The sequence below is a fragment of the Bos grunniens genome, chromosome 29, assembly GCF_055505025.1.
Source record: "Bos grunniens cultivar Pamir isolate PY7600 chromosome 29, Bosgru_T2T1.0, whole genome shotgun sequence".
Lineage (NCBI taxonomy): Eukaryota > Metazoa > Chordata > Mammalia > Artiodactyla > Bovidae > Bos > Bos grunniens.
The window spans coordinates 13,778,019-13,799,116 of record NC_141193.1 but is presented as its reverse complement, the minus strand read 5'-3'; the positions used below and the strand labels follow the sequence as shown (position 1 = coordinate 13,799,116).

Here is a 21,098-nt window from a genome sequence, read left to right as displayed (position 1 = left end):
CTATCCTGGTCCGCCGTTGGTCACCTGAGTTTGTGAACTACCCGCTCTTTGAGGGCAGGGTTGTGGTTTCATCTCTTCCTCCAAAAGGGATCTCACTAAGTGTTCCTTATTGGAGTTGAAAATGGAAGTGGGAGGCAGTTGTCTGCTGTATGCGCTTCCATAACCGTGCACAAGAGGGCAGTCTCAGCTGGTGCCAGAACTTCATCCACCCGGTGGGGCTGGACAGAGTTTACCCAGGGGGACCTGGTTCCTTGTGGTTCAACAACCTGCAACTTCAGATGTCCCCTCCCCATTCCACAGGTAGGGAAATGAAAACAAGTGAGGATGAGGGAAGTGTCAGGCCAGGCTTAGTGAATTTGAGATGGAGTCATATCAGGGAAGGGTCAGGAGAGAACCAGACTCCCCTGGACTTGGACTCAACTTCTTCATGGATTCTGTTTGGACGACCAGATTAAGTGAGCAGTTCCTTCGTTGACTCAACAACATTTGGCATTAGCTGTAGGTCCCCTGGGCTTCCCGGGTGACACTAGTGGTAAAGAACCTGCCTGAAAATGCAGGAGACATAAGAGAAGCAGGTTCAGTCTCTGGGTGGAGAAGATCCCCTAGAGGAGGTCATGGCAACCCACTCCAGTACTCTTGCTTGAAGAATCCCATGGACAGAGGAGCCTGGTGGGCTAAAGTCCATAGATCGCAGAGAGTCAAACCTGAAGAGACTTAATGTGCGTGTAGACCCCCTATGGAGCACAATGGTGAATTAATTATGCTTGGGCTTCGTCCCTGCCTCCTTTGGAACTTTCTTTGCAGCCCAACCAGACAACTCAGCACTTCCCAAAGAGCCCTGGGGGGCCGCCTCGGCTCCTGCAAAGCCCCCTGCCCTTCCGCTCCTCAAGGCCCAGCAGCTTTCACGCATTGCTGCCTGTTGAAAACCTGCTCATCCTTCTGGGCCCAGCTCCCGCGCCTGCCTCCCACAGAGCAATAAACGGGACCCAGTGGTATAGGGGGAACTGGAGCCTTCTGTGCCATCTCTGGGGGTGGCTCCAGCCTGCAGAAGGAGGTGGGGGAAAACCATCTCTTAGGACTGTTCTGATTTACGATGCTCACGCGGAGGCGGAGTCTCTCCCTCTTGAAAGTGCAAAGCTACACTCTCCTCCTTCCCATTCATCATGGCACCTGAGAACAAGGGAAAGTATGGGATTCAATCCCATGAGAGCCAGAGCTCACGGACTAGAATGGAACTGGGTCGCTCCTTCACTGTTCCAACATGTATTGATGGAGCATCTACTATGTACCAGATCTCCAGAAGTGAGGCTTTCCCCGCTCTGCTCCCCTCTTCCTCAGGAGACCCTTGGGCCCCTGTGTGTATGTGTGTCTTACTCTGAGACTCTTAGGGTTTAGCCAGGCTTGGTGGCCTCGCAGTAGAGGCAGCTGGGCTCTCCTCACCTATATTACCAGCCTGGCTTCCTGGAGACCGAAACCACAAGTAGAGCACAGAGGCGTGAGAGACATTCGCAGGCTGGGCTTGGCCGCATGCGTGCAAAGGGTGCCGTCTCCTGCAGAGAAAGAGTTACAGACAGGAGCAGCCAGGGGCAGAGCAGCTGAGAGGGGCCCTCAGCGGCCTGTCCACCTCCTGGCCCTGGGATGGTGCTTCCCACCGCCGGGCACGCATAGCAGTCAGAGATGGCGGCAGACATGGCGCTCTTCTTCGTGGTTGCTGGATTGCTGACGGCAGCTCTCTCAGGTAGCCCCCTCCTCACCTCCTGCCATTCCTGTGGGAGGGCCTGGGACCTGCCCTCCAGGCCTCCTTTCTGGCTGTTTTCTCATGCTCATGTTTCTGGAGCCTTCTAGCTAAGACTACAGTCTGATACCAGGATGGTCCCCAGCTGTGCCAACAGCATTTGGGGCCCAGGGAGGGTACAGGCACCCCCGTGAAGGGCTGAGGCTGTGCCTGGACAGTCCTACGAGGACCCCTGAGGGTCAAATAATGTGGGCAGCATGCAAGCTTCTTATCAATGGGCTCCCAGTGTCTGAGGAAGGAGACACCTCCTATCCATAGGCTAAGGATTTCTTGCCAACTTTCAGGAAGGAACCGTTTTCCTTCCAGAGAAGCAGGCTCACTGCTGATTGCGTTTTCAACCCCAAAGCAGAGGCTCTGGGTTCACCAGGCTTGTACCACGGATGGTAGAGTCATCCTGTAACAGAATTTGGGGAAGCCAAGCAGACTAGGGGACAGGTGGCCACTGGTGACTCCATTGGGGGTAGTTTAGGGCAGTGGTCCCCAACCTGTTGGGTACGAGGGACCAGTTTTGTGGAAGACATTTTTTTTCCACCAACCAAGGTGGGGGTGGGATGGTTTCAGAATGATTCAAACACATTCTGTTTACTGTGCACTTATTTCTATTGTTATTACATCAATTCCACCTCGGATCATCAGGCATTAGATCCCAGAGGTTGGGGACCCTGGTTTAGGGCACATATGAGCAGAGAGTCTCTTGAGAGCCAGCTCCTTTCTGATCCTGAGGTCCTCATGGGGACCAAGGCACCGCCTGGAGTGACCTGGGCCAGGCATGAGATGGCGGAAAGGTTCTGCTCATCGGATGCTTGTTGGTCCCCCGCGGAGGGTGGGGTTCAAGGTGGCAGAGGTCCTGCTGCTCTGGGCCCTCATGTCTGGAGGGTAAGGAGATGGGGATGGAAACAGAATTCTGGGCCCAGAAGTCTGGGTCCACTTGGCAGTAGAGATGCTAAGTGCTTTCAGTTTGATGTGAGGGAGACCCTGGAAGGCGCCATCGGGAAACCTGGAGCATTTGGGGAGCTGTGGAGGGCTCTTCTCTCTGCCTCCATCTGTCTAGAGGCATGTGCTTCCAGCCTTCTGACTTCACACTGCTTCAGGAAAAACTGATTAGCTCTAGGAGTGGGTATGGGTAGGACTTTGGCACCGTATGAGTGTCCGGAAGAGAGGCCTTGCCTGTTCTCACTCTACCAGGAGCTTCCGGAGCTCGGCCACTTTCTGCCTCCGAGCTGGACAGACAGATGGTCTGAGGGTGGGCCCCTCACTCTGCATCTCTATCCTCTGTTTTTCATGAGCGGCTGGCTTCAGCTCTGGGTCTGAAAGGCCTGCAGGCCCTGGGATCTGGCCTCGCACGGTGTCTGAATGGAGGTGGGAACCCGGGCTGGGCAGAGCCGAGGAAGGTGGAGCAGAGGGCACCTGGGGCCCGTTCTCTACACTTCACCATGGCTCTGCCCGGCCCACTCCACTCTCAGGATAGTTACTTCGTGTTTTCAAAACTGCATTTATACTCAATTGACTCACTTGTTACTAATACAAGTTCAGTTTTGAAAGGAAACTTTATGTCACAATTTACACATGGAAAACTGACATCATTTGCCACAAATAAAAGGAAAAGATAAGCATAAAAATATATGGCAGTGAAAACCAGTTCTTACGACTTGTTAGCAGACAGTTAAAAGAATGTAACGGCCCTTGAGCCCAAAGCCAGCCCTCTTTGTTAAAGGGGAGATGAGGAGGTGATAAAGACATCCTGCCTCCAAACTGTGATTTTTGTCTTGACTGTTCAGGGGGACTGAGAGTCCTTTTGTTTGTAGTGCTCAGTCTTTGTGACCCCTTGGACTGTAGCCCGCCAGGTTTCCCTGTCCAGGGGATTTCCCAGGCAAGAATACTGGAGTGGGTTGCCATTTCCTACTCCAGGAGAAAGCCCTTTAGGCAGGAATAGTTTCCTTGCTCTGTGATTAAATGGCATTAAATGCTGCTCCCTTCAACCCTCCTAAGGGTGCCCAGAGGTATAGATTCTAGTTCTTGGAAATGTGGCCTGACATAGGGGCATTTGGGCAGAAGGGAACTTGAGAAAAGCAAAGAAAGAAAAGCAGCGGAGAAGAGGGAGGGAGGAAGGGGAGCTGGGAGGATGAGGTCCATGAGGAGGTTCCAGGGCTTTGCCCCCATGGCTGCATGTGGCCCGGGGGGCTTACTAGGCATGTGGCACGTGGAGTCTGGCTCTCTCGTGTCGTGGTGGACCTGGTCATTACTCTTTGGAGTTGGGTTGGCCTCCCCTGTCCTTCTCCCCTTTGCAGTCCCAGCTCCAGGTTCCATCCTGGGCCTTGCAGAGCAGTTTCTCTGGCCAGGCTGGCCTGGATTCTGGGCAGGCCTCTCAGCAGGTCTTGGTCTGTCCTGATGAGCGACCAGGGCAGGGACCAGGGTGTAGAGACCCATGCTTCCCAATTCCCCCTTGGTGCTCCCTCCCAATTCCCCCTTGGTGCTCCCTAGAGGCCTGGGCCAGAGACCTGTTGGTCCACCTACCCTCCAGTTCTGCCTCACTTTCCAGATCAGCCAGGGTGGGTGGAGAGGTGGAGAGAAGGAGCCAGAAACCCCTGACTGGGGAGTTTTGGAGGGCTGAGTGGGGGAGTCAGGAGACCCTCGATGGATCCCTGCCACCCTGCCTCTCAGTCACCTTGTAGTAGGGCTTCTCAGCTTTAGACCTCAGTTTGTGTGGAATGGGGAGCTTTGGACAGACAGTCCTTGAGGGATCCGTCATATCTGACACTACGAGAGACGCAGGAACAAAGAACCTAGCCAGTCCTGCCGGGGCCGAGCCGAAGCCAGTGACTCGAATTCCATCTGGACTGTGGTCGGCGAGGTCCTCAAGGGCTGCTTCTGTGCACTTGAAAAGGCTATATGTGGTCACTTTAAAAAATAGCTTCTTAAATTAACAATTTAAAAAAAATCTATTATTTCCTTGCCTTGTAAATACATAGACCTCATTTTCTTTATAAGTCCAGTGGCTTTTAAACAACGGCTCTCAAGGACTCTTTGATTAATATTTCAACAAGTCAGGTTGAACAGAGTAAGCCTCCTTAAAGAATAAATACCACTTACAAATATAGCTGATTTAATTCCCTTAGATCTGTGACGTCTAATTTAGCTGCCACTACAGTGTGCCGTCCGAATGTGGTCGTCCGAAGGGAGATGTGTTAGGAATGCAAGATACACTGCAGAGTTCAGAGATGTGTTCAGAGAAAGAATGTGAAAATAACTCATTAATAACTTTTATATTAATTACACATTGAAATGAAAATAGTTTAGATATGTTAGGTAAAAGTACTACTGTTACAATTAAGCTTGCTGCTAAGTCACTTCAGTTGTGTCCGACTCTGTGCGACCCCATAGATGGCAACCCACCAGGCTCCCCCATCCCTGGGATTCTCCAGGCAAGAACACTGGAGTGGGTTGCCATTTCCTTCTCCAATACATGAAAGTGAAAAGTGAAAGGGAAGTCACTCAGTCGTGTCTGACTCTTAGCGACCCCATGGACTGCAGCCTACCAGGCTCCTCCATCCATGGGATTTTCCAGGCAAGAGTACTAGAGTGGGGTGCCATTGCCTTCTCCATCAATTAAGCTTACCCATTCCTTTTTAAAAATGTAGCTGACAGAAAATGTAAAATGATGTATGGAGCATATATTACATTTACATTGGAGATCACTGCCTTAGATATTCTACACTGCATTTATGCGTGGGTGCTTGTAAGTCACTTCAGTTATGTCCAGCTTTTGCAACCCCACGGACTGTAGCCTGCTAGGTTCCTCCATCCTTGGGATACTCCAGGCAAGAAAATTGGAATGGGTTGCCATGCCTTCTTTCAGACACTGCATTTATAAATTTAATGTATTTGATTGTCTTATAAATGCCTCAAATACCTCTAAGAAACACAGCATTACCAAGGATTTAAAATAATTTTTATAAATCTAAAAAACTAAGTTATAAACAAAGTGAATATTAAATTCTCTTAAGTAGTTTGATCATGTTTACAGATGTTGTCAAATTCTCTTAATTTTTTAGGTTAAAATTTCAACTGGAGTCAATTACTCAGTCACAAACATGATAGATTCTGCTGCTGCTGCTGCTGCTAAGTCGCTTCAGTCGTGTCCGACTCTGTGCGACCCCATAGACAGCAGCCCACCAGGCTCCCCCGTCCCTGGGATTCTCCAGGCAAGAACACTGGAGTGGGTTGCCATTTCCTTCTCCAATGCATGAAAGTGAAGAGTGAAAGGGAAGTCGCTCAGTCGTGTCCGACTCTTAGCGACCCCATGGACTGCAGCCCACCAGGCTCCTCTGTCCATGGGATTTTCCAGGCAAGAGTACCGGAGTGGGGTGCCATTGCCTTCTCCGAGAAACTCTAGTGGCCAAAAATTCTTAAACACGAAAATATAGGATTTTATACACCAACATGCAGAATTTGGCCCAACTTAAACTTGACAAAAAGGTACAAATACTATGGGTTTTTATGTTTTTCATCACCTGTGTATTTTAAATTCTAATCTTCCTGGGCTTAAAAGCCACTTACCAAGGAGAAAATAGTGGTACCACTGCAGGTAACTTGACTTATCCCAAGCAGGCTAGAGTTTCTGTATCAGTGGACTGAGATGAGGACAGTTTTTTTTGTTGTTTTGCCAAAATATGAGACAGCATTCTCTTGTGCTGCTGATGGATAGCTCATGCCCTCTTATTGGACTGGTCTCTCCACACACAATCCAAATTTAACAAGCCTAATCCTCTCTATCTCCCCCTAACTCAGGGGCTTTTACCACTTGATTGGATTAAATTAAACAAATGGTTACTATTCTTTTTTTTTTTTAATCTTCCACATTCTTCCTGTCTGGCAAGTCTTATCCATCTATGAATAATGTATGACAGCCACCTCCATATTTCTCCCAGCTTAGTCTGGTTCTCTGGTCATATGCCTGGTGGGGACAGTTAACGTGGCTGTCACCAGGGTGGTAACGCAAGACAAGGCAGCTCCTAGGGCGTTGGGGCTGGCATAGTCAGCCTAACACAGATGATTCCAGAGGGATCCGGAATGAGTGAGAAACACTACCCACAGCATCCCTCATTCAGTTCACATATATTGAAGCCTGCTCTGAGTCAGCCTCATTTCTTACAGAAACCTTTGAGAATTAAATCGAGACCCCAGCTGTCGGATTCTGAGGCTGAAGCATCAGCTGTCCCCCTGGGACAAGGAAGCAGGTGGTCCATTTGAAGCTTTGGGATAGGGGCCTGGAGGAGAAGGACCTCCCCGCTCCTGCCGCCACCACACACACACCCTGGCATGCAGCCTTCGCCATCCCCCTGCATGGACCACAACTAAATTCCCTGCTGGGTCCTCAGCCCTGCACTGAGATCCCTTGCTTTCCCCAGTCTCAGGGTCTTCCAACTCCTCTATCGCACCCTCATCACTGCCCTCCTCCCCACATCTGGTCAGGGCGAGGTGTGTCAGAAGAGCAGCATTTTCTGGGGGGTCCACATTCTTGCCCCTTCTAGGTGTTTACTAAAGCTGCCATTCTACCTGACCATTTGCTTAATATTCTTAATAGATGCTTTAAAGTATAAAGACATTTACTTAAAAAAAAAAAGAAAACCCCTACATATTGCTGCCTTAAAGCCATTGTCAATCACCTGAATGGTAATAACGGTGAAAATAAACATCATGGAAAAATGTTATTCATTTCTGGTCAGACCTGTGGTATTTAATACCATGCCAGTGACCACTTAAATGTGAACTTATAAATGTTACACAGCCAGGACAAAGATCTCATATATGTAAGTACAGGATTTAGTGGTTAACATAATGTCGTTTGTACCATAAGCTCGTTTACCCACATAAAGACCCCATTGTGTAGGTGAGGAAACTGAGGTTTAGCGAGGCTCAGCCCTGTCCGAAGTCTGTGGCTAAGACCTGCCAGGGCTTGAGCTGAGGTCTCCTGACCGGCAGCTCTGAGCTCTCTCCGCCGCGAAAGGCTGCCTGGTCTGTCTCCCGTCTGGCTGCTTTCCAAGGATGAGGCATCTTTCCCAGATATTGTACCCTCCCAGGCTTGCAGCCTTAATACTGGGTCCAGGGATGGCCCCAAGGGGCCTCAGGGATGGATCCTGGGGCCCCCAAAAGACTTTTAAGGGATGGATGGGAGCAAATGGGCTGCCTCCCTCCACAAGGCTCGGCCTTCACAGACTTGCTGTGCATGTACCTTGCCCACCAGGCCAGGAATGATCTAAGTGAAGCTAAAGAGATACCATGTCAAAGAGATACCATAAGCCAAAGGAGAGCTTGCATAGCAGAGGGCTCCATTTATCCACATTTATTTAGCAACTGTCGGGAAGATCCCCTGGAGAAGGAAATGGCAACCCATTCCAGTACTCTTGCTTGAAAAATTTCATGGACAGAGGAACCTGGTGGGCTACAGTTCATGGGGTCACAAAGAGTTGGACACAACTGAGTGACTTCATACTCACTCACTGTGTGCCAGGCCCTGAGCTGGTACTGAGCTATGAAGGCTTGACATTGAACGTGTTAAATGTTGAAGTGAAAGTGGCTCAGTCGTGTCTGACTCTTTGCGACCCCATGGCCTACAAAGTCCATGGAATTCTCTAGGCCAGAATACTGGAATGGGTAGCCTTTCCCTTCTCCAGGGGATCGTCCCAACCCAGTGATCAAACCCAGGTCTCCCGCATCACAAGCAGATTCTTTACCAGCTGAGCCACAGGGGATGGTGATAAAACATACAAGGGTCAGCCCAGGGTAGATGCGACAACAGGTGCAATCCGATGATAGTCATAACCACCATCCATTGCAGGGGACTTACATTCTCCAAGCACCAGCCATGATTATTCTTTCCTCTCTTGACATTGGGGTGCTTGCCCCTATTTTATATTAATAGGTGGGGAAACAGAGGGTCAGAAAGCTCTGTACTTTGTCCCAGTCTGTGGCTGATGCTGAGCTTAACCCCATGGGTTTAAATCCATGATGCTGAGTTTAAAACACGGGTTTTAGATCTCCAAAACCCACATTCTCCATCACTGGGTTGCTCAGTTTCTGGGAGCTGGAAATCAGGATAAGGAGAGCTTGAACTTGCCACAGAGGGGCTGGACACGGGGACAAGAAGGCTTTGCATACCAAAATACGATGGCAAAAGACATCTTAGGCCCAAAGACACTTTTTAAAAAATTTATTTACTTCCTTTGACATTTAAAAAAAATGAATGCCTGCGAAAGCTGGTGAGATCCTTGTGTTGTGTGGGTATCGACTTCCTGGTTTTGGTGAGTTACTCTAGTTATAGAGCGGGTCACCATCCAGGGAAGCTGGATTTTTCTGTGCTATTCTGTGCCTGGGATTTCTCTGTGCTATTCTGGCAACTTCTTGTGAGTCTATAATTTCAGAATAAAAAGTTAAAGGGAAAAAAAGGCATTTCAGGCAAAAGAACCATTTGAGCAGAATCTGAAGAGCAAGGCCTAAGGCCTATTGGGTGGGTAGGTCCCCAGAGCCCAGAAGAGCTGGGTGCCAGGCTCTCTATCTGCTGACTCACCCAGACTGCTGTGTCATGAGGATGCAGTGAGCATGCCAGGCACAGAGACTGGCACAGAGATGGCCCACACAGACCGTACATTTGCCTGCACCAGGCCAACTGGGCAGTGCTTTGTAAATTCATACACCTGTCTTGCCCTCCTTACATCCCTGTGAAGTCTGATTATGAGCGCCACATGTCAGGGGCTCAGAGAGGTGAAGTGACTTTTCCCAGATGGCACAGTGAATAGTCAGTTGAAAGATAAACTGAGGCATATTAAAATCTTTTAATGCAGTAAAAATTCTAAAGAGCAAAAAGCAGTTATAATCGGCAGCATGCGCTCTGACAGAAAGGACAGGTATATAAGGGGATTTTTATTTTATTTTCGAACTTTAAACTTTAAATTTTGTATTGGGGTATGGCTGATGTGATAGTTTCAGGTGGATAGTGAAGGGACTCGGCCATGCAAATTCATGTATCCTTTCTCCCAAAACCCCTCTCCCACCTAGGCTATCACGTAACATTGAGCAGAGTTTACAATGTTGTGTTAGTTTTAGGTGTACAGCAAAGTGATTCAGTTATGCATACATATATGTCTATGTTTTTCAGATTATTTATGCTTATAGGTTATTACAAAATATTGAGTATAGTTCCCTGTGCTATGCAGTAGGTCTTTGTTGGTTATCACAAAATTGCTTTATTTTAGGAATGGCAGGGTCTAACAGGCAGATGACTTAACTAGCCCTGGTCAGGTGAAACCATAAAGTCTCGACTTGGTGATGTGCGGCTTAGCATAAGCAAGCCCATCTGGGGCCCCTTGTTTTCAACAAGGCTCGCAGCTAACTATTAGGTGCCAGATCTTTTTTTAAAATTCTATTTATTCATTTATTTTTGGCTGCATTGGTGTCTTTCTCGCTTTATGTGGGGTTTCTCTTGCAGTTGCGGTGAGTGGAGGCAACTCTTGGATGCAGGCTTCTCATTGTGGCAGCTTCTCTTATTGCAGAGCACAAGCTCTAGGCTCTCAGGCTTCAGTAGTTGCAGCACAAGGGCTCTGTAGTTGGGGTGCATGGGCTTAGTTGCTCTGAGACATGTGGAATCTTCTTGGACCAGGGATTGAGCCCGTGTGCCCTGCACTGGCAGGCGGATTCTTATCCACTGTGCTGCCTGGGACTCCAAATCCATAATGTTTCCCTGCCCTGGAAGATGGCAGGGTTTGGGAACCCATCCACATCAATTTTTCTAGGAAAGGTCTCCCATTCTCTGCAGAGTTTTCACCTCAGCTGGGCTGTCATGGAACGAGTGTGAAGAAACTCTAGAAGGGACTCATGTGTCAGAAGCCACTTCCTGGCCAGCCGAGCTTCTGCCCAGCCTCGGTTTCCCCAGTTGTAAAGTGGGATCAGTGGTAACCTCCAGAGCCCAGGGTTGGGATGAGGCTGCATAAGATGTTAGCTGTGAAGTACCTGGGGAAACTCAGGGCTCCTTGGGGCCCCAAAGAGCCCCACAGCCAGGGCGTGGAGCTGGGCCTCAGGGCGGGAGCTCACAGGGACAGCGGAGGGAAGCCCGGGTTTCCGCCCACCATTTTGTAAACTCCTGCGGCCAAACTGCCTCTGCCTAAAAATGGCAGCTGAGGCAGCCCCCAGGAAGCCAGCCCGGGCAGGGAGGCAGGGCAGATGGGCTGGGGAGGAGCCTGAGGGGGCCTTGGGGTATGCTGGATTAGGGTAGTGTAATGGAAAAAAGACCCCCCTTTTTTCCCCTGCAAGGAGGATGCCTTGGATCTCCACTGTGTATCAGAGGTGGCAGAACGCATTAGGAGTTCCAGGCTCTAAGTTTCCAGGTCATCCTGACCACTCCACTGTGACCCTGAACTGGGCTGGGCTCTCCAGGTAGGGCCAGACCAGCCCAGGGAGTCTGCGCCGAGGGTTGGGGGCCTGGGCTGTGGGGTCCTGAATGAGGGGCTCCTCAGAGATGACAGCTTCTCAAGGTGTCCTGAGGGTCTTATGGGAGTGCCCTGCTTTCAATTTGAAAATCACCTACTGAGCCCTGAGCCGAGGAGAACACAGAGGTGAAGTCGCTGTGTGCAAAGCTATGCATGGCTCTGTCATCTTGCAGGAGCACAAAGTGATGCTCGGAAAACTGGAGCCACGCAGACAGTTGCCGACTGAACTGGGACCAGAGTGGCTTTCTGGTCTCTGACCAACCCATCCCTACCAGCTGCCTCTTCCGAAATAGGGCTTCAGGAAAGATTTTCTCTATACTTTGGTAGAAGTTTTTGGTAGTTGTGTTCATCTCTTCCAGGAGAGGTGCCTGGGAGCAGAGCTGGGGTGGGGGAGTTGGGGCAGAGGTGGAGAAGCGTGTCCAAGACAGGGAGAACGTTCATTCCTCATTCTGCTTAGCGAGACCACTTTTCTGTCTTTCCTTCGGCTAAAGTAAACATACTTGCCAAATGAATCAAATTTCTTGGAGAGATATGCTGCATTCTCCAGATGGGATTCTAGAAATATCAGAATGAGATGGTTGGATGGCATCACCGAATCAATGAACATGAGTTTGAGCAAACTCTGGGAAATGGTGAAGGACAGGAAGCCTGACATGCTGCAGTCCATGGGGTCGCAAAGAGTCAGACACGACTTAGTGACTGAACAACAACAACAAGCTGAGTTGGAAGACTTCATCGCCAGAGGGCTGCCAGTCATTGACATCTACCCATTTGTCAGAGGAGGGAACTGAGGCGCAAAGTGGGGAGTGAGGCACCCAGGGTCAGGGGTGAGAAGTTTGCTCTGCAGGCTGTGCCCTGGGTCCCTTCCACACATCACCCAGAGGGCCCACATGTGTCCTCAGTTCCCCCACCTCGATGTGGATATGTCAGGGGAGCACTGTGGGCTGACGTGGTCTGAGGTGAACACAACTGACCGTGGCCTCTAAGATGTCAGCCTTGTGAGGCGAGGAGCTGGCTTCCTGCAGCCACTTTGCCTCCACCATCTCAATGGCTCCTCAATTCCTAGCCTTTTTTCTAGCTTAGTATTTTAGGTTTTTTTTTTTTTATTATTATTATTATTTTTATTTCAGCACAATTTTAGACTTCCTGCGAAGCTGCAAAAATAATACAAAGATTTTCCTTGTGCTCTTTACTCAGACTCCCTGACTGGTTAATACTTTTTATAATTTTCTCTATTTTCCTACCACATTTTTTTCTTAAACCACTTGAGAGCAAGTTGTAGACATAATGGCCCTTTCTCTTAAATATGTCAACATGTCCTAAAAAAAAAAAAAAAAAAAAGGCGTTCTTTTATGTAACCACCGTACGTGTATCAAAATCAGGTGATTAACATCACTACAAAAATAATCTACAGAACTTTGTCAGATTTTTCCAAAACAATTTGTCTTAGAGGCAAAAGAAAATTCTATGGAACGTATTGTGTTTCACTCTGCTGATTTTCTGGAGCATTTGCTCAGATTTTCTTTCTCTTTCATGATATTGATCATTTTGAGGAGTGCAGGCTAGTTTTTCTATAAAATGTTCCTCGTCAGGGCTTGTCTGAAGGTCCCTCATGATTAGTTGTTCTTATTTTGTCAGGAGTGTCACAAAAGTGAAGCTGAGTCCTTCTCGGACATAGTATCAGCTCATCCCATTACCAGTGGTCTCACTCGGGTTGCTTGGATTAAGGTGTTGTCTGCTAGGTAAAGTCACTTTTTCCTTTGTAATGAATATGTCTCTTATGGGCAGAGTCTCGGAGAATATATAAATATTTTGGTCCTCTTCAAATCTTTATCCACTCATAGTAATATTATGGCTGATTCCAGTCTGAATCAGTTATTATCATGATAGTGTCTTGATGGTGATGTTGTAAAGCCTTCATTCTTTTACAGGTGTAATTGCTGACATGGCTTTCTCTGCTGGCTCAGTGGGCGGGAACCAGTTGGCTTAGTGTCTGGAAGGCTGGTGCTGATGGGGCCGTGTGTGAGAGCCCTCAGGCTGAGCCTCCGACGGCCACCATCTTGCCTGCCTCCTTGTGGCGCCCGGTGGGCTCCTCTTTGCTCCCTGGCCACCCTCCCTTCACCTTTACAGCTTCCTGCCATTCATCTGTGGAGCTCCTATTATGAGTGGGCACTGTTTTCAGCCACAGAGGAAGTGGGACAAAGCTCCAGACTTAAGGAGCTTATATTCTAGTGGAGAAAATAGACAAACAAATAAACACATTAAAAAATTAGTATTGGGACTTTCCTGGAAGTCCAGTGGTTAAGACTTCGCTTTCCAATGCAGGGAGTGCAGGTTCGATTCCTGATCAGGGAACTAAGATCCCATATGCCTTGAGGTGAACTCCCCCAAAACATTTAAAAAACAGTATCATTTCAGAGAGGAATATGTGCTATAAAAGAAGTAGAACCAAGGAAGGCAGATAGAGAGACTGGAATGGGAATTTAGGACAGGCCTCTGAGAGCCTGTGAGCAGAAATCTGACTGATGAAATGAGCCGTCCTTGCTGAGATCAGGGAGTAGGACATTCCAGGCAGAGGACATGGCAGGTGCAAAGGCCCTGAGGCAGAAGTTAGTTTGACACGCTGGAGGAGATTACAGAGGGAGGGGGAGCCGGAGATGGAAAGGTTGGCAGTGTCAAGGAAAACATCAGTATGGACTCGGAATTAATCCAGAGGAAATGGGAAATCAGAGAGTTTTAAGTGTACAAGGATGTGATATGATTCACCCTTGTGCTTACTCAGTCCTGTTTGACCCTTCTTGACCCTTTAGGCTGTAGGCAGCCAGGCTCCTCTGTCCATGGGGTTTTTCAGGCAAGAATACTGCAGTGGGTTGCCATTTGCTTCTTTATGAGACCTTTTTGACCCAGGGACTGAACAAATATCTCTTGTGTCTCTTGCATTATAGGTGGATTCTTTACCTGCTGAGCCATCGGGAAAATCCTTATGTATATATAGTTATTTAACACATATTTTTTATAATCAACTTTGTATGTAGATCTAAAAAAGTTTATTTAAACCTTGAAAGTCTCCAAGTTTCCTGTATCTCAAACCAATGTTACTTCAATAAGTTGATTATATCCATATAAACAGATGAGTCCCTCAGAACGACTGTGTCATTCACTAGCCTGCTATCCAAACCTAAGTCAGCTCTCCCTGTGTTAAAAAATCTTAGACATTAAAAGTAGAGAAGCATGACAATAAGACTTGCAATCCCCAGGACTGAAGAACTGGAAAAGGAATCATTTGCTTACTATGGGATTCAATACAATTTAATCTTGAATCTGAATGTCATCTGGTTAGGAAATACTGCACAGCTGGGTGGAGGTGGTGGGGACAGCGGGAGCTGTGTTCTGAAGCACTGTCTGCTCGGCAGCCTCAAATCAGGGGCCATTGGAGGCAACAGAACCTAATCCCCTCTGGCTGACCCCAGCTTGCCCAACTCACCCATTTTCACCTTGGAGACCCTGAGGCCCAAAATGGGACAGGGACTCACCCAAGGTCATAATAATGGCTAGTCTGTATTCTACCATCTCTCCTTGTCACTCCCGCCCAGTTCCAGCTGAGAATTCAGACACGATGTAAGCATTAGTCATCCTTATTGTAAAAATGTTATAACAGCCACATTAAAAGAGATCTCACCCAGCACCCTCACACAACACGGCCTTTCGTTCTCGAAGAGGGACTGTGTGAGGCTCCGGGGCGTGGTGGGTGTTTAGTCTCATCAGTATGGAGGTGGGTGCGCTGAGGGGCACTGTGTTGGTTCCAATGAATGTTTATCAGAATGGCTGTGAGAAAGTGAATCCTGGGGTCTCAGAGACCAGCATTTGCTCTCAAGCTCCACCACCTCCTCTGTGACCTTGGGCAAGTTTCTGAACCTCTCTGAGGGAAAATGAGTATGACCGGAATGTCAGCTCTCTTGCTCTCTGAAGTGAAGTATTAGCATATGTTATATAATGTCTCAGCAGGGGCCTGAGCAGCCCCTGTAACCAAGTACATTAACATTTCTGCAGCAAAATATATGATTTTTCATACCGCACAGAATAAAGACCATGAAACAACCCTGCATCATTTCAGGTCAGGAAGGCCACTCACAGAGTTATGAAAACCCCAGTGGTACCTGAGGGCTTCAGAACTGCAGTAAAGGATTGTGTAAGCGCAGTGCCAAGTAGTTAAGGAGAGGCAGGTCCTATGACAATCGTTTTCTCTTTCAATCTCCCAGCATCGCCAGGAGGTGGCTGTTAATGTCACCACTTTCGTGGACAAAGGTCGCGGAGGATACTAGAGGTTAAGGGAGAGTGGCTATGTGTACACGTAAAACTGATTCACTTTACTGTATGCCTGAAACTAACACCACATTTTAAGTCAATACTGTAGGCCAATAAAATTTCTTTTTAAGAAAAAGACAAGAAATCCAGATCCTAGTATTAAGAGGAAGAGATGAGATTCGACTTCAAAGCCTGTGAGAGTGTGCTAAGTCGCTTCAGTTGTGTCCGACTCTTTGTGACCCCATGGACTGCAGCCCGCCAGGCTCCTCTGTCCATGGAATTCTCCAGGCAAGCATACTGGAGTGGACTGCTGTGTCCTCCTCCAGGGGATCTTCCCAACCCAGGGATCGAGCCCGTGTCTCTTACGTCTATCTGCATTGGCAGGTGGGTTCTTTACCACCAGAGCCACCTGGGAAGCCCACCTGCTTCCAACTCTGCCATGTTGACCCCGGCCGTGCAGAGATGGCTTCTTGGCTTCTCTGCTCCCTGGGACTCTGGAGTTTAGAAACAGAGTCGCCAGCCGCGGAGTGGATTGGGAGGGTGGGATGCAGCTGGGAATAGGTTGGGAGGTCAGTTGGCTGAGCCAGACACTTATACCAAAGCAGTGGGTGTTGGTTGCTAGAGCCTGGGATGCCCACCTTAAACCTCTGCAAAACTTCCCAAGGGTCCAGCATACTTTGGCACTGACTAGACATTCAGCTGGCTCCCTGCTTGCCCCAGTGTAAAGGCTTCTTTATTTATCTTTTAATTTGTTTATTTCTGGCATCACTGCATCTTCACTGCTGAGCACAGGCTTTCTCTAGTTGTGGTGAGCAGGGGATGCTCTCTAGTTGTGGTGCGTGGGCTTCTCATTGCGGTGGTTTGTCTTGTTGCAGAGCACGAGCTCTAGGGTGTGTGAGCTTCAGTAGTTGCTGCTTGAGGGCTTTAGAGCGCCAGCTCAGTAGCTGTGGCTCACGGGTTATTTGCCCAGTGGTATGTGGAATCTTCCTGCACCAGGGGTTGTACCCTTGTCCCCTGCATTGGCAGGAGGATTCTTAACCAGTGGACCACTCAGGGAAGTCCTGAAGGCCTCTTTTGACACCATGGGGAGAGACACTGGCCAGAGATCTTACCCATCATTGGAGTTCAGGGGCTGAGAAAGCAACAATGTCTTCTCAGCATTTAAGTCAGGGCTCAAGCACTTTTGTGAGGAAGAATGGGGGAAGCCTTGTGGTGCCAGGCTACTGGTGAGGAGAACGGGTGACATGGAGAGTGAAAGTTCACTGCCCCACGTGCTCTTGCCTCCAAGCCCGCTCACCCTCTGGAAAGATACATGTTAGATTCCCCAGGTTGTTTGGCAAAGACTTGGATATCTCCTGCTCTCCATCACATTCTCATCCTTGAGAACTCCTACTCATCCTCTAAGACCCCTCTCAACTGACCCTGTCAAAGTTATGGCCTCTCATCTCTATTCTTTGCAAAGCACTTTGTTCTGATGCCCGGATTAGCACTTCTACTTGATCATAATCAACTATGAGTATACCTCTGTCCCCCACCATGGTGAGGGGCTGGTACAGAGCCTGGCTGAAAGGGAGGGAGGAAGGGAGGGAGAAGAGAAGGAGTCATGAAAAGAGGAAAGGAAGGAAGGGAGGAAGGGCACCTTCCTGACTAAGGTTTGGGATAAGCAAGAATGTGAAAGGAGTTTGAGCCACCTTGGAAGCTTCCTAGACAACAAGACTTATGAAGGGGAGTGTAGGGTGATGCTACGACCCCACAGCCCAGATGTGGGCTTGAATTTAGAGAAACCAGAAGCTGAATTCCGGCTTTACCTCTTAGTGACTGTGACCTTGAGCAAGTCAGTTTGAGTTCTCATCTGGAAAACTGAGACTTCAGTGGGTCCAACTGAAAGTAATTAGAGAGCATGTGCTGTATGTAAAAGCAGGTAAACACACATGCTACCACCACCCAGGGAACCCAAATTTATTTCCTGGACTTTAACTCATGGGTCTGGTTGGCCACGTGGCCATTGACCGCTCTGGCCTTCGGCTGCTAAATGGCACAAGATGGCCTTGGAGATTCAGGCTGAACATTCCCCCGTGTCTTCTTAGCTTCCCCTCTGAACCTGGATTTGGGTCTGGATTTGTTTAGAGAGTGGAGGTGGATGATGGTGGGAGGGGTGGGGCCCCCTGGGGCTGATGGGCACATGCTGAGCCAGGGTTGGTCCCCATTCTGTTCCAAGCCCGAGATACCTCCTGCTGAGAAGGACTGTGTCGCCTTCCTAGGAAGGGTGCCAGTGACTTCCAACAGCTTCTAGATATTGACATTAAGGGCGCCCTTCTCTTAAGGGGGCTTTAGACCATCTCAGGAAGGTGTCAGCATCACTCCCTGAGAGTTGGGGGGATTTTCGCCTCTTGCCCACACACAAGCTTCATTCACCCAGAAACTGCTGCTCCAGCAGCTCTCGGCAACTTTGACCCAGAGTCACTCCTGTGAGCTGGTGGGTGGGGACGGGCCCCCTGGAAAATCCTGCATGACCCAGCAGAGTTTCAGCTTCTACTGAAACCCAACCCTGCCCTTTGTACAGAAGGCTGGGCTCTGGGGGATTTTATTCTTGCATTTCACATACCTGAGTTTCTAGCTAAACATGGCAGGCCCTATCCTGCCTCTGGGCCTTTGCACGTGCTGTGCCCCCCTACCCAGAATGCCCCTCTCCTCCTCTCACTTGCGGACACTGCCTGGCACAGTGGGAAGGGTGACTGGAGAACAAACTTGGATTTCTATTCTGGCTCTGTCACCACCAAGCTCTGCGACCTTGGGTTAGTAATAGTTCCTCTGAGCCACTTTGTCAGTAAATGGGTCTCATAATAGCACCTCCTCACAGGGTTTTCATGTGGGTTCTGTGTGACAACATATATAAAGCTCTTGTTTCAGTAAATATGCCCCAGTGAAATGTCCCTTGACCATCAAGGCCTGGCTCAAAAGTCACCTCTCCTGCAGTAACTTCCTGAGCAGGCAGTCTAGGAAACCCTCTGTCTGGGTTCCAATCCTGCTTTGCCTCTTATGAGCCCTGGTTCTGGGAAGTTCCTCCACCTCTCTTGGACCCTAAATTTCCCCATTTGTAAAGTGGGAATAATAGTACTTATCTGTGAGCATCGTGATGAAAACAAAAGAATTTAAAAAACATCCGAGTAAGCACACAAGACTCATTGGCAGGGGCAGTGATATGATTCAAGCGATTCACAAAGCTTTTTTCACGTGTGTTGTCATTTTTTTAAAGTGTTGCTTTCATTTTCATCATTACATTACATACAATGTAAAATTACAGAATTTAGCAATGTCGGAAATACAAAGGAAAAAACCTACCTGTAATAAAAACTGTTGTTATTACCCTGTTATAGAGCCTTCTAGAAATGGCAACCTACTCCAGTATTCTTGCTTAGAGAATCCCATGGACAGAGGAGCCTGGTGGGCTACAGTCCATAGGGTCACAAGAGTCGGACATGACTTGGCGACTAAACCACCACCACCAGACATTTAGTCAGAAATATTGCAAACACGCGGAAGTGCACTGAGAGTGTTTGCACAACCCCTAGACATTCCTACCACCCAGACTGAAGAAATGCTGACATTCTTGCCATGTTTTCTCAGATCTATTTTAATAATGAAGAAAACCACATGGATGCAGTTGAAATATTTTCTTATCCCTCCCTCCCCAGAACACTCATGCTCCAAAATGTGGTGTGTCCCTTCTCTTCCATGTTTTATATTTTTATTACACAAAAATGTATCAATACCCAATAGATAGTAAGTCCACCATATTTTCTATACACGGTATCATATTGGACATATTGTTCTACAACTTACTTCTCTTGCTCAGAATACATTTCGAAGATCTAGCCAGGTAGGTAGATATAGATCTAGTTCACTTTTTTAATGAAATAATTCGTTCTATAAATAGAGCACAGTTTCTTTAATGATTTCTTGCTCGTGAGCTGTTGATTACTTCTAATTTTCTCTGATTACAAGCAGTGCTGTGGTAAAAATCCCTGTGCATGTCTGCGTGTGAACATGTCAGCGAATATTTTTCTAAGCTATAAATAGAAAGGTATCATTTTGGAGTCAAGACATCAGCATCTTCAATTCTATGAGGTCTCATTGGCCATTTTTTCTACACATTATAGTTATAAGAATGTGATCATTCTGTGTATTTTTTGCTTAATTTTTAAAAAATATTTTTTTTATTTAATTAATTTATTTTTTGACTGTGGTGGGTTTTTGTTGCTGCACTCAGGCTTTCTTTAGTTGCGGTGAGCGGGGCTACTCTTCATTGTGGTACACAGGCTTCTCACTGCGATGGTTTCTCTTGTTTTGAAGCAAAGTCTCTTGGTGCATGGGCCTGAGTAGTTGTGGCTCATAGGCTTAGTTGCTCTGCGGCATGTGGGATCTTCCCGAACCAGGGATTGAACCAGTGTCCCTTGCACTGCAAGGCAGATTCTTAACCACTGGACTGCCAGGGAAGCCCTCACCCTTTGTATTTTATTTATATTCAGCTTTTACCACTTATTGCACACATGCACACACACATCTATCACACACATACATTGTGCTTATTGATTCTGCAGGGTCTTCTTGGTTACTTACTGGGGCCAAGGTACTGGAGTTTTATGTGATCTTGTTTTAGTCCTGTGAGGTTTTTATTACCTGTGAGGTGAGGGAGGCAAGCTGGGCATATGAAGAGATTCACCCAAGGTTTTCACAGTAAGGAAGAAGCTGGTTTTCAAACCCGAGTTTCTTCAGTTCCAATCCAGTGCTATTTCTGCTGCCGAAAACCTGGTAGATGGTTCTACCCAAACCAGATTCTAGGACCCCATCCAAGACCAACTGAATTGGGATGTCCGCCTCTTGCCATGGTCTGAATTCTTACGGGGGATCAAGAAGATGCAGTTAGTAAAAGGCCAGTGTCTCTGGCCTGCTGGGCTTACTTGGAGTCATATCCTTCCTGTTATGCCTTGGGAATTTTTTTTTTTTTTTCACAATCCTCTATGCTCTCTGATGTCCCATCTTACCATCTGGTAGATGCAGGGAAGGTATCATCTGGCATGGGAGCCTGAGCAAGCCTTGCGGCCAAGACCAGAGAGCCTTTGCTTTTAAAGGAACTCGTTACCATGGAAACTGCAGTCCCCATCTCATCTCTAGGAATGCTGGATGACATGTTCGTAGAGGTGGGGAAGGGAATAGTGAGTTGTGAGTGTGAGGCAGCTCTGCTAAGCTTCCTAAGAAAGGTGGGGAGGCAGGAAGAAAGAAGGATGTTTGGGGGGAACTGGAATTGTCCCTTTGCAGAGAAAACTGAGGCACCCTCAGATCCATCTTTATGCCTGGGATGAACATAAAGATAGTCAATGGCCAGCTGCCCTTCCATGTCCATTCAGGACTGAATAGGAGAAAGTGGATCAAAGCTTTAGAGTGGGGGATGCAATGGCAGCTGTACCAGTCCTAAACATGTTACATATGCCATCCATGCACTCCTCAAAGCAATC

General features: G+C 48.0%; 1 protein-coding gene across 20 annotated transcripts in view; it reads left to right on the top strand.

The window, feature by feature from the left end:
* Positions 1 to 1,504: 1,504 nt before the first annotated feature.
* Positions 1,505 to 21,098, top strand: part of CD6 (CD6 molecule) — a 45,720-nt gene continuing 26,126 nt past the window's right edge. For 17 of the 20 annotated variants that reach the window (XM_086383087.1, XM_086383086.1, XM_086383085.1 and 14 more), the window contains exon 1: positions 1,536 to 1,738. In XM_086383087.1, the coding sequence (XP_086239213.1) occupies positions 1,678 to 1,738 (61 nt within the window). In that variant the 5' untranslated portion in view covers positions 1,536 to 1,677. Of the gene's footprint in view, positions 1,739 to 21,098 lie in introns of all 20 variants that reach the window. The other 3 variants (XM_086383082.1, XM_086383079.1, XM_086383067.1) reach the window with 1 other exon arrangement.